The sequence below is a fragment of the Brienomyrus brachyistius genome, chromosome 19 (genome assembly GCF_023856365.1).
Source record: "Brienomyrus brachyistius isolate T26 chromosome 19, BBRACH_0.4, whole genome shotgun sequence".
Lineage (NCBI taxonomy): Eukaryota > Metazoa > Chordata > Actinopteri > Osteoglossiformes > Mormyridae > Brienomyrus > Brienomyrus brachyistius.
The window spans coordinates 2,444,431-2,457,726 of record NC_064551.1 but is presented as its reverse complement, the minus strand read 5'-3'; the positions used below and the strand labels follow the sequence as shown (position 1 = coordinate 2,457,726).

General features: G+C 46.9%; 2 protein-coding genes across 3 annotated transcripts in view; one reads left to right on the top strand and one right to left on the bottom strand.

Moving 5' to 3' along the window:
- Positions 1-85: 85 nt before the first annotated feature.
- pnrc1 (proline-rich nuclear receptor coactivator 1) lies at positions 86-3,385 on the bottom strand. Its single transcript, XM_048985178.1, has 2 exons — positions 2,448-3,385; positions 86-1,678 (listed from the first exon to the last, which is right to left on the bottom strand). The coding sequence occupies exons 1-2, from the start codon at positions 2,817-2,819 to the stop codon at positions 1,208-1,210; spliced, it is 843 nt and encodes a 280-aa protein (XP_048841135.1). The 5' UTR covers positions 2,820-3,385; the 3' UTR covers positions 86-1,207.
- Positions 3,386-5,152: 1,767 nt separating this feature from the next.
- Positions 5,153-13,296, top strand: part of rngtt (RNA guanylyltransferase and 5'-phosphatase) — a 54,072-nt gene continuing 45,928 nt past the window's right edge. The window contains exons 1-7 of one of the 2 annotated variants that reach the window (XM_048985176.1): positions 5,153-5,178; positions 5,527-5,627; positions 6,343-6,452; positions 6,819-6,922; positions 7,182-7,270; positions 12,165-12,240; positions 12,947-13,196. In XM_048985176.1, coding sequence (XP_048841133.1) covers positions 5,564-5,627; positions 6,343-6,452; positions 6,819-6,922; positions 7,182-7,270; positions 12,165-12,240; positions 12,947-13,196 — 693 coding nt within the window. In that variant the 5' untranslated portion in view covers positions 5,153-5,178; positions 5,527-5,563. The other variant, XM_048985175.1, reaches the window with a different exon arrangement.

The window sequence follows — 13,296 nt, the reverse complement described above, 5'->3', positions numbered from 1 at the left end:
GGACGCACATCTTAAGATCTTAGAAAATGCTACAGGTGCACTGCAAGATGACAGCATTAAGAATTACTTAAAGACAAACACCAGCTTAGGGGGAGGCCAAATATGTTTTAATTTATGCACATATACATAAAATTATGTGTATGTCTGCATGTTCACTTAAATAAACACAAATGAACATACAACCTTCCAATTAATAATTAGGGCAGTATGCAAAATGCGCATTTTTCAATATGTGAAATAAATTGTTGCAACAAAATGTTTTGACTTTCGGAACCAAATGTTTCCCATTCTGTATAATTCAACTGTACCAAAGAATGCAGTGCTCCAGCAGTCCAGCTTTCGGAAGGATTCCATGCAGATCTGGATTTTAATGTTCACTTTTGGTTGAAAATGCCCCTTTTGCTTGAAGAATCAGCAGTATGCTGATCAACTGGAACATGTATGAAAACAGTCATGTCCTTCATGGAAAGAGAGAGAGAGAGAACTCAGTGCTGGTAGTTGGAGGAATCGAATGTCAAATATGCAGCAGTTTATCTTCATCTGAGATCAGATATTCTTTCTTTCTTTTTATTATATTAATCTTTCACATTGTCATTCCAGCATTTTGGTTTCCCAGTGATTTCCCAGCGAACGCCTGTGTTCCTGGCCGTCACGGGTTACTCGATTTCGCAGCAGCCTTTCACATTGTTGTCCCAGCTTCTTGGCCTTGTCGGACCACAGGATCACTGGCGTCCTCTGCAGTGCAGCAGACAGATGCCGCTCCAGGAAAATTAATCTCGGGTACCACAGAGGCCACAATCCTTTGCATCACCGACACTCAAAACGCCCACGGTGGCTTCCATGCTTGTGCAAATACATAAGAATATATTCTCACTTCCAGTGTGCCCAGATAGGTACTGCAGCCTATCAGTGAGTCCAACTCAGGGCACACTGTATATTTTCAAATCTTAGGTAACAAAACTATACTTTACTCTTTTTTAAAATAACATGAAAATACACATATTACATGTTTTTACAATATTTACATTTACACAAGTTCATTAAGTCCCTTGAAAACAAGGCCGACGTCCTGCAGAAATCAGAAATGAAAATTCCAAAACTCAAAAAACTTTGTTGCAACAACTGCTTCCGTTTTTCCATTATCTTCGGTGCCAGATTATGTAACGGGTCTGTCCTTTTGGGTCATTTATACTTAAATCCCTTGAAATCATGGGTTTGCCTTGACCTTAAGTAAAGTCTTTAGATGTACTGTCATCTGCTCTCTGCTTTGGTCACAGTGCTGGGGGGCTTTTTCTCCCACCCAGTGACTGGGTGGTTTGGGCAGAACACTAGGTGAGGGGGGTTCGCTGAACTTGGCACCCGCATAGACCTTCTCGCCGTCCCGGAGGCTATCTTCGGGAACAGGCTCGGCGGGGCAGGCGCTTATGATCTTGCTGTTGTCGGCTGCATTGCGTGCCTTTTCCACCTCCTCGTGGCAGAGAGGAGAGCTGGACTTCTGCTGCTGCCTCCTGTCACTCCTCCTTGCCGACGTAGCAGCCCCGGGCGTGTTAACATGCCGGTTCTTCTGGCCGCATCCATTGCGGTTCTGAGCTGCATGTTCATGTTTATTGAGGCCATGAACAGCCGGTACATTTGGCTGGAGCCCTTTCTCAGGTCGGGCTGATTTTGACTTCAGCACCTGCAAATAAAATTTAAAATACATAAAATCAGGACCGTCACAATGTCGAATTTTTATTTATCATCTTATATGTACCGATATTATTAAAAACAAAACATTGAGTTAAATTGATTTCCGCAGCTACAGCACGCAGCACCCGGATGCGCTTTTCAGTGTCATTGTGTTATGTAAACATAGAGAAACTGGAACCGCCGCCGACTCCCTTCATGTCGGACTGCTTCTCCCGCACGTCCACAAAACACGGCGCAACTCGGAGCGCCGCCCCCGTTTGCGTAAAGCAGGCAGGGACCGCTGACGTGCCAAAACACGCCCTAAATGCATCCTATTCCAAACTCCGTCATATTTTCTACTGTCAAAACCGTAGCGGCACGTCCAGCCTCGCCTTCGGCAGTCGCCGATATCGTCAATTCCATCTACGTTTGCATTTTCTACGGAAGCTTGCTACGCACTTCCCGCAGCCTACGGGCGAATACATGCTTTTAAAACGGACACAGTAACTGAAAGCTAACACAACAAAGTCAGATCGCCCGACATTAAAATACATGACGCATGAAGGGGCAAAAATATCGGCGGTCAATATTTAATGTACTGCAGCTGAATATTTAACTTAAACAGGAACTACAAATAAGGACTGCAGATTGTTATTGAAACTGTTTACAAATCCTGAGTGCGTAAGCCCTTTAACTGAACAAGGAACAATAAATTGAAGCATGCTGTCTTTAAATAACAGCATGCAACCCGAATGAAACCCATTATTATCTGATCCTACCTCCTTTTTTGCTCCATGCTTAAGCTGGTGGAGTGTGAGTACAGTGGTCTGCGTCCTGCTGGCGACGCCTTCGGAACCAGCTGCGGGGGACTTTGATCTGGCACCTACGGTGTTGTTGATGTCCGCGAAGCGCGCAGGGTTTGCCCGCAACAAGCCCGGGTGTCTCTGATGCTGCTGCTGCTGCTGCAGGTTGTGGTAGCGGCTCTGCAGCCCGGCCGCGGTCGGACGCACTTTCCTGCCGCCCTTCTTGTGCAGGGCTTGTCGTTTCAGATGCGAGGTCAGTGGCTTGTTCTCGATATTATCGAGATTTAGTCCATCGTGAGAGCTGAACGTTTCCCCAAGCATGGCTGGTAAATCAGGAGGGAGATACATCGACTGTTTGTGTTGTGAAATTCAGCAAACGGAATGTGCCCGGCTAGCGCCGCAGTCCCCCCTCGGCTCGGCCGCCGTGTCTGAATGGCAGCGTCCTCGGAGCGCTCGGCTACACACGGCGTATCCCGAAGTTGGAGATGGCGCAGAAAAAGTGCATGAAAATGGCGTCAGTCACTTCCTGATTGTGAGCACAAACACACGCCCACTACGCTACACAAAGAAATATCAGCAAATGTAGAAAGTATTTCGCTTCACTGGTAGTCCGACGATAATGAACACACAGCCGAAATGAACAAAACTCTAATTCATTAACTAAATTACTGAGAGAAAAAAAAACTTTACCTATTGCTGTTGCCTGTTTACTTAACCAAATTATAATCGACGAAAACTCGAAATAACTAGAACCCAGCTATTTAAATGTATATCCCTTATTTGTTTTAAGATGTCTCCTAACTGTTTTTGTCCTCCTGGATAATTTTAATAAATTAACTTGTCGCTCTCGTTCGATACAGCGCTAGAAAAACTCCGAGCCCGAAGTGCATTCCTGCTATCTAAGCGAAGTCCTAAGATTCCAAGCCAATCAGCAAGGGCCTTGGCTGACGCTCCGCCCATACTTCAGACGTCACAATGTATTAGATACATTGCAATGAATCGCCCAGTTTCGGTACTTTCCAAACTTACTGCATACTGGAGGGTTTGTATGGGTCCCGTATCCGGTTTTACCATCAACTTGCAGAGTCTCCAAGCTTGTGAAACTCTAACCGTGTCGTTTTTTTGTGTCAAGTTCCTCCAACACATCACAGTTAGCCCAAAGTACACGCTTTACGGGGCTTTCCATCTTACCTAGGGCAAACACTTTTATAATATTTTATGCCATATACGCATATAGTTCACGTTTTTAATGTTAAGGGTCTTTCATGGTAATTTCATAAAGTGTATTTTCAAATTGTTCGACAGTTACATGCTACTTGAGCAAAGTATTGTGATGTACTGGAATATAAATTTCATCCCTTCAAGTTAAGATTATACTACATAAAAGTATATGTGTTTGTTAATTAAAAAAAACTAAATTCAAACAGGTGGTCGATCCACTAGCAGTCTGTCCTTCGTAAACAACAAGCCTTTCTCTTTTTCACTTGCTATATCAATGGTTTATTTAACGTGAAATTAAACAAAATTACTACTTAAAGAGGAGTGCTTTTCCAATGAATACCATGTCCTGGGTACGTCATTTACCGGATGTACAATTTTGTCCTTTATTAGCATTCTCAGCGCATGCCTGGTCTACCGCTGGGAAGGTCAGGCTGCTGCTGTCTGTCAGCTCGATAGCTATGTCTGGTTGGTTGGCTTAGGCATTGAAAATCTGCTAGGCAACAACTGCTGTCCTTGTTGCTGGGGTAAAATCTCATCACGTGATGTAGAAGCTTAGAATATTATTGGTCGCTGATTCCCCCCCCACCCCCGCTAGCCATTTTATTTATTTACGTGAGTTAGGATACGTATACTTCATACCATCATACAATCAGCACAGGGACGTTAAAATGCGTTAGAGAATAATTTGTTATAGAAGCAACAATGGATTCTCTTTCAGGATAATAAATATGTTGAGTCTGGCAGAGTCTGAGGAAGGCAAGCATATTGCCAGTATATAGCTAAGCAAAGACAAATAAAAAAAATGCAGGTCATTCTTATACTTTGCTGTAACATTACAACCAAATGTAGTAATTTGCAACAACGACGTTGTAACCATGTTGTGCGACGGGCAGAAAGTAATATCAATAACATGAGGGTGTGTTGTTTCATCAGTACGTCATTTATTACGCCAGAGCGCAGTCTCAACAGATAAGCAAATCAGCTCTATGTGCGAAACTTAAAATATGAAACTCCTTTCCGTTTAATTTTAGATACAGTATGTTGCGTGTCTAACTCACTGTTTTTCTTATGCATGCCTATGTGCTCAAATTAATGCTGAAGAATAAGGATACCCATGCCAAAAATCAAGTAAAATGTTTTTCCGTAGAAATCCATGAACCAAAAATCTGATTGGTAGTAACTCTTCACCAAAATGAAACAGTTTACATAATATAACAATCGCATGAGTGTTAACCACGGTTAGGACGAAAAGCGCTTAACTGCCTGCCTAAATTCAAAATATTGTATTATAATAGTACTTTTTATTGGCAACCGCAGATGTAGAAGTCACGTTATTGTGATGGTTATTACTGGGCATCATACCTTTCGTTTCACACAATATAAACATTGAGATTTCAATGACTAATCATTATTTTGGTATCTCTTTATAAAGTGCGCACAATCCCTCGCTTTCAGGCTTCAGCTACCATCTAGCGCTGTCTTTCGGGTACTGCAGATATTCCTACTGCCAGACCAGTGCATTCTGGGGGGAAATGTGGAGGATTTGATTGTAGTTTAGTCGCGGATACTAAACTGGTTCCCGAAAACATAGGACAGTTTGTGTTTTATTTGTGACACTTGACTTTCTATAGTTTACTTTCTGGTAGAATAGAACTGTACGATATGACTTTATTGGCGAGAGAGACCAGGAATCTTCAGAATTGTGCTAGTTATTTTTTTAAATTTTAAGGCCCAGGAGCCGCGGATCAGAAGTGCTACAGCCCGCGGTGGAGGGTTCATCTCCAAAAGAAGGTCTTTCTAATGTGGGGCTGATCGATTTCTTTATTCTTACAAGGAGTTAATCTACGCAAGAAGCGCTCGAAAACCATAAGATGTCACACTCAGGGGCACCTCCTCGCTGGCGGAATTGTCCAAGAAGGGGTCGACCTGTGGCAGGTGAAAAGCTAGCTAGCTAAACAAGCTGTGACCATTACGCTAGTCGGCACCGCGATGGCGTACATACTAGTTATTTAATCTTTCTATCGCCGTAATGTAACAGACGGCGACAGGTCTCCGGTGCCGTGGCAAGAGAATTGTTCATGAATACGGCTTTGAGCTTGCTGGCTAAGCGAAGCTAGCAGCTGGGTGATTTCCAGGAAATGAGAACATAAGCGCGACTAGCCGGTTAGCCGGTTAATTGAATGGAATCACGTGTCATGATACCGTGCGGGGGTCTTCGAACCGCCTTCCAGCGCGAGGATTCAGCGCGAGCCGGCTAAGCTCGGGCTCAGGCTCGAGCTCGGACAGCGGACGGGCGCTCGGCTCGCGCCGGTCACCTAGTGCTCCATACGTGACGGTCGCAGGGTCCTGTTTTGGTTGCGTTGCAGCTGGATAAAGTGTTTGTCAATAGAGCGAACATCTATCACGCTCCAAAATATTACAGGGACGTTGCAAAGAGAAGCTAAACGAAAATATGCTTTATAATGTTACACTGGGCACTTCCCTGTGCAAAATACTAGGATATGCATGGGTGTTGATGACCTGTTAATCCCGTCATGTTAATAACTCCCCTAGAGAATGTGTCTTGGATTCGTGCCTGTATATTTAGATTTTAACGTCAAGTTCTTCATTATGCATTGATTATCCTGATTATCCCTTTTTAAAATCTTAGGAAGATTTCTGCCCATGAAGACTATGCTGGGGCCCAAATATGATGACCATGTTCCTGAAGAGAACAGATTCCACCCCAGCATGTTGTCCAGTTACTTAAAGAGTCTTAAGGTAAACGATAAGAAAGTGAGCTTCTCAGGCACAGCCTCTGCTGTTCAGCCGCCACTGTCCTCCCGTTTAATACTGGCATAGCATCTTCCAGTACGGGATCGTCCTGTAGTATAAAGGACAGGTGATGTTCTTTAACATTTTTAATCTAAAGTGACCATACTGATTTAAAAGAAATATTTAAGCTATAGTACTGTACTTAGAATGAGTATACTTTGTTTTAATCTTGTTCATCCTGCTTTCAGTATCTAATTGCATGTATTAATGGCATATTTATTGTTGCTCTCGTTATACCAGTCTTACGGTTTCTAAGAGGAATTATCTGTGGCCTGAAGTCTAATGGATAGTGACATTCTTTCCCCTGCTCAGGTCAAGATGGGATTGCTGGTTGACTTGACAAACACAAGTCGATTCTATGACCGGAATGAAATCGAAAAGGAAGGAATCAAATACGTGAAGCTTCAGTGTAGAGGGTAAGGGGGCATAGGAACTCCCCCCCCCCCCCGAATAAACAGACCATTTTATTAAATGATTAAGGGTCCAATACTAGTGGCTTTCCTGTGCCATTGGCACGTTAAGCTGCCTTTCTCTCACATCCGGTACCTAATGTCTGGTTTAGTGCTGTTAGTGGCGAAAAGAAATAAAGGAAGACTGTTTATGTAAAAAAAATAGGTACCTGACAGAACCTTGCATGTTGGATAATGTGGCTGATTGACATCCATCCTCTTCTAGGCATGGTGAGTGTCCCACGACAGAGACAACAGAAATGTTCATCCGACTGTGTGAGCACTTCATGGAGAAGAGTCCGCCGGAGCTAATAGGTAAGGAAGCACACGGTGGGAATTACGCTTTATATGTAATTTGGTTCTTTGCTGGGCAACATCACAAAGGATTGTTCTATTGAGCCTTGGGGAATTTTTCTTTTTACCATTAAGATGCTCAGAATCATATTACAAGGACTCTGCAGAGCAGTTTTTTTATTGCACACATTAATCAGCTCAGATAACCAGAGGCATTTCGGAGGGAGTGTAATCTGTCCATCTTATTGACAAGCCGTGATTAGCCCTCAGAATTGCTGCCGTTTGGTATTTTTATGTCACTTTCTGGTCGCAGTTTTTGCTGCGGTGTTTTGAATTAGCGGCAGGGCACGGAGTCCGACGGCGCTGCTCACCGAGAATGACATCGCGGATGTCTGATCTCCTCCCATGCACAATTGCACATGTGTGTTTCTTTAGCAGTTTAAGCTTGAGTATCTTGGATAAGGAGTTAAAACAATTGAGTATCAAGTATCAGGCAAGTTTCTCTCAGTGGGGAAAAAGTCCTCATGTAACTGCTTATGTCACTGTCAGCGTTTTAGGATCATTTTCAGTGATTTTGAAAGTGCCGTTTTAATGTGACTTGCTGAGATGCCTAACAGAAGTGTCTGCTTAGGTTATTCCTTAAGAGGACAGAGGTTTCTTTGAGGGAATACAAGTATGAATTAAAGAATTCTGCTGTTCAGACACGGACAGCGGAAAAGACTGTTTGCCACCTTGTGGCGATATAAAGTAGTGATACGACATGCAGCCGGACCCGAATTTCAAGGTTAAAACTTTTCATAATGAATTTGTGAAAAATATTTTGGATTTTTTTTTTTAAGTTATTGAAATACTTTGGAGGAACTCCCAGGAAAGACATGATCAGTTTTTATCTTAACATCTAGCAAGTGAGTCTCATTCTTTATTGAGGTTGTAGTGTACGATTTGCAGTGGAGAATCTATTTTATCCGTGAAACGGCATCTTGTCAGCAGTGACACTCGCGCTGAGAGGGACGTATTGTCTGGGTGGCATGTTGGTGGTGATTGATAACCGGCTGCAGGCGTAGTGTTTGTTAGTGACGTATAGCTTTGCTTCTCTCTTATGCTTCTGGATTTCAGCTGTGCTCCTCTTTGAAGTGCATTCTCAGCCCACTTTTGAGTTTTAGCACTGGTCCCATTCACCTATAAATGAAGTTACTATTTTGAGTAGGTAGCATTGCTTGTGTACTTGTATCGCTTTCAGCTTGACCATCTTCCTGGAAGGCTTCGATTGTGATCTGTCTCTGCAAACCCTCTTCAATCATGAGATATTAGACTTGTGGTCTGGGTCTCACGATGGCTAATGCTGTCGCCTCTCATATCCAGGGTTATGGGTTTTAGTCCCACCCCCACCTCTGTGTGTGTTCCCTCCTGTAGACTTAAAGTATGCACTTAGTGTAATCAGTTACCGAATGAAATCTCGTGGTCGGCAGAGTGATTTCACCGTTGGGCCCTGGGACCTGCAATTGCATCAGGACCGGACCCTCCTTTCACAAAATATATGTTGTTTTGGGTAAAAGCCTCTTTGCATGTGAGCTATGAGGGAGTAGCATCCCCGGATTCCCGTTCCATCTGGAATTTCCGAGGATGGGTATCAGGCTCACTCTGTGTCGTCGAAGTTGGATGGATAATTGCGAGGATCAGATTTCTGAACAAACTGCCCTCTTACCCCGCTTAATTTCACAGTGTTGGGAAAAAGTTTGCATTAAATCACCTTGGGGAAAAGCTGTGAATCAGTAGGAAACATGAGCTGTAGAGTGGCCGGCAGGAACGGAACGGAACGGAACGTACGACCGACCATCGACACGAACGCAAGCACCCCCACCGGCTTCAGGTGTCACATCAGCCAGTCCCTGAAGCTGCCACTAGGCGGAGATGTTGCTGTGTTTCAGTGACAGTGTGACAGTGGCTGCCTGTCCTGGTCATGGTGGGTGGTGGTGTGACAGACCAGTACCGCTGAGCTCTTAAGCTCTCTGTAGTGCTGTTTACTATTGGATCTGGCTTTATCACGTGGCCTGATCTCATTTATTTCCCTTTTCACGTGGCCCTCGGTGTAACATCCCTGTTTTCAGATCTTGTGTGCATGAAGGCACAGCACCAACACCCTTCTGCACTAATGCCGAGTTGAGTGAGAGCCAGTTCGCCTGATGCCACTGCATCAGTTCATCTTATCCAGCCTTCTCATAATTTTTGTAAAATCAGGCCAGTTTACTTAGGAACGACCTGGACAGTCCTGTTAGGAATATGGGCCAGTATGACTGTCCTGTTAATGAAATGTCCAGTTTCAACTCGCTTACGTTCCTTCTTCTTCCTTATTTAAATTTCCCTCTGAATGGGAGGATGTCCATTGCGTGTACCTGACTGTGTGTGTGATGTACACTAGAGGGAGCCAGAGCCATGATCGTCAACATCCCTGAAATCGGAGTGAGAGCAGCCATTGTTCCTCCTGCTGAATAAGCAGAGGTAGCCGGTTGTAGAAATAGTGGGGAGATAAGAGACCTTCGCCTCTGCTTCGTGGTTCCTGTGTGTTTGCTTGCCGTGTCTCAGGCTAAGTGACAGGGTTGTCTCTCCTGGTTGATGGCTGAGAGCAAGCTGCCGTCTTGTGTACGTTCGCAGTGGCTTTGTGAGGGTTATGCTGTGACGGAATTAGGACAGCAGCCCGGGGTGCAGTGTCACTGGCGGCCAGACATCTGGGCCGAGAGAGGAGTGGCGCTCTCTGGCTCCCCCTAGTGCCGATACGGCAGGCCAGCGGGCTGGCTGCCCGTTCCGCCAGCTGGTCAGCGCCGGCAGGGGATGCAGCTTAGGACCCGTCTCGCTGGATCGGCTCCCTGAGTGACGATTCAAGCCTGCTGGCCGAGGCGGCCTGGCCTCAGTATGGGAATTTTAAAATGTTTGCCGGGGATGTGCGCATTAGTCTTTTTTGTCAGCCTGGTACATCTTGCATAATCCTGTCTGCCTTTTTCTGCTCTGTCTTGCATTTTCTCTCCGGTTAAACCCAACCGCTGTTTTGGGAGGACGGTGTTCGTCTGGGTGCCACCTGCCTGAAAAGTGGAACAGGGACAAATACTAAGGACGTGAGGGCTGAGCGTGCTGGCTGGGGTCGCCAGGGAGAACCGGGGCAGCTCCCGGCTAAGCCCGACCCGACTCGATACAAGCCGGCCGGGCCCGGGCTCGTGGGCGCCCCATAGTGCCCACACTCCAGCATGGCGACGGCTTGCTCCGTGGCCTCGCTCATGATTTCATACAGTGACTTCTGTGCGAAGTGCTTCTTAACCCTTGGGTGGTTGTTGTCTCCATCAGGGGTGCATCAACGTTAGTTTTTCTACCAGGGTAGTGGTCCCGGTCCGCAGAGACCACGGGGTCACGGGGGGAGGCACTTAAAAGGGGATAAAATTAGTCTTAAAATATGTTCGACTTACTTTGTACTGCAGGCATGTGCTTTGCTTTCAGGAGACGGTCTGTGCCGTGTCGTTTATGAATCTCAGTGCCAAACTGTCCTTGGATTGTACTTCACAGCAGGAGAATTTCAGTTTTGAAAGCTTAGTTGTTAATAAACTTGCCTTTTGAAACGTACAAAGAGCGCAGGGGCGCTGTGATGGTACATTCATACTGCCGTAAAAGAACAACATAACTCCTTTTTGATTTGGGTCTGTACCCAAAGGGGTTCTGATCGGTACAGGAGAGTAACATGTTCATATTTAAACAGGAAGGGGCCACTTCACCTAAATGCTTTTGGGCTGAAGTCCGTTCTCTGTGATATCGAAATAACTCGAACCTGCCGCTGACTTTTGTGGCTAAACCACTTTTATTTTTATGTTTGTCTGTAACAAAACAGCGGCTGGAGACTGACTGAACAGCAGTAATGGTCTGAAATCTCCACCATTGAATGTTACCTGAATTAAAGTTCCTCTTTCTGGACTTGCCTCTGACGCCTGCTCCTGTAAAGTTCATGGAAGCAAATGATTAAAGAGAGAACTGTTCAGATATCACGAAGACTTGTTTGTTCCCGGGGTGTTTTCTGTGATGAAAGGGCTGTGTGAATCACTGTGGGGGGGGGCCCTCAGTCCTTACAGACCCACCCCTGACCCAGTTAATCTGGGTCTCTAGGGCAGTGACCTCCATGCTGCTACTCGTCTGAGCTCCACAAATCTGAAGTGAAACTGATGCGTGTGATTTTACATCTTAAGGTTCCGTGAACGTGTGTCACGCAGACAGTGATACATCAGTGAAGCAGCACTGGCTCGGGAGGCAGTAGCCTGGTGCTAAGTGGTGAATGAGCTGATGGAATCCCTCGTCCTCCACTGCACACAACAGCTGATCATCCACTGTTGTCATCTCCATTATTTTAGTAGTTGTGCCTTTATGTCTGGTGCTGCTAACTTTTTGAATATTGATAAAGTTTAAATTACGAAAATTTACACATGGGAATGATGCCGGTATCTTGATGTTCTAACAAACATTGGCCAATACTGAAATGGTAACTGATATGTCGTGCATTACCACTGAAGAAGGCGGCCCAGATGAAGCTCAGCTGGGCTGTGAAGCTCCCTGGACTGGGGCCTGCCCTGTGTCTCCCTCGTCCACTTGGGGGCGGTCTCCCGTGTGTCTGCTGGTCTCCCTCGTCCACTTGGGGGCGGTCTCCCGTGTGTCTGCTGGTCTCCCTCGTCCACTTGGGGGCGGTCTCCCGTGTGTCTGCTGGTCTCCCTCGTCCACTTGGGGGCGGTCTCCCGTGTGTCTGCTGGTCTCCCTCGTCCACTTGGGGGCGGTCTCCCGTGTGTCTGCTGGTCTCCCTCTCGCCATGCGCTGCCACACGCAGACGTCAAGGTGTCCGTGAGGCTGATGGGTCACATGACCTGAGATCACTTTCTTCTCCACACAGGTGTCCACTGCACACATGGGTTCAACCGGACAGGGTTCCTGATCTGCGCCTACCTGGTGGAGAAGATGGACTGGAGGTAAACGTGCATTGGGCCGAGGTCAGCCTCTGATACACCGAACTCGGGCAACAGAGAGACCTGACAGGATTGTCACTTGCGCCATAAGACCCCCCCCCCCCCCCCCCCCCCCGTGACGAGTAGATGCTAAACGTTTCCATCCGCATCCCTGAGCTCAGCACAGGAAGCCCATAGGCCCCGCCCCTGTCACTTCCTTGTTGCCATGGAAGCGTTACTCACCTCACCGTGAGTGCCATCAGGCTCCGTTTGGGGTCCCGGAGGCTGTCCTCAAGCTGCCGAACATCCCATAAATATGTCAGCATCACCGGGGGCGACTGTCACTAATCGGATAGGGGAGAGCGGGCTCCGGGGTGGCGGGGGGACGCGGGGGGTGTCGGAGTATGTGGCGGGTTCTCTGTGACTGTGAGACAGGACAGCGGGGGCTGACGTCAGAGCGGCTCTGTCCCAGTGGATCGCCGTTTATGGCTCGCCAGAGGATGGCTCTCCCTTGGCCTCGCAGTCAAAGAAGCGTATCTCTCTCTCTCATGTTTTCAGAGCGGTTTGAACCGAGCATTACTGAGTTTCAGTCAAATTAAAGAAGCTTAATCTACCTCAGTGATTTGGGTCGCAGCTGATACCTTTGTGGATGAGTCCGGGCGGCTGCGTCTCGGGTCCTGCGGTGTGTGTGTCCTCGCGCTGAGGTTTCTTTCCCGTCCGCGTGTCCCAGCGTGGAAGCGGCCATCGCCGCCTTCGCCCAGGCTCGCCCCCCCGGCATCTACAAAGGCGACTACCTGAAAGAGCTCTTCCGTCGCTACGGTGACGTGGAGGACTCCCCGGCACCTCCGCCTCTCCCCGAATGGTGCTTCGAGGACGAAGGGGACGAGGTGGATGACGACGGCGGCGTGATTGGCCCGGAGTCTGGGCCTAGCTCCTCGGGAGCCGTGGCTGGGAAGAGGAAGAAGGAGCGTCTGAAACTGGTGAGGAGATGGAGGAGACCTCTGACATCAGTGGGCTCAGGTGTCTGTCTGCCTCTCTGACTGTCTCTCTCCATGTATCCGTCCCCCTGTCTGTCTGCCT

Excerpts from the sequence above, each read along its gene's own strand:
- pnrc1 (XM_048985178.1), bottom strand. The coding sequence starts at position 2,819 with ATGTATCTCCCTCCTGATTTACCAGCCATGCTTGGGGAAACGTTCAGC. Across the intron at positions 1,679-2,447 it reads AGCATGGAGCAAAAAAGGAG|GTGCTGAAGTCAAAATCAGC; the intron begins GTAGGATCAGAT and ends TTTTATTTGCAG.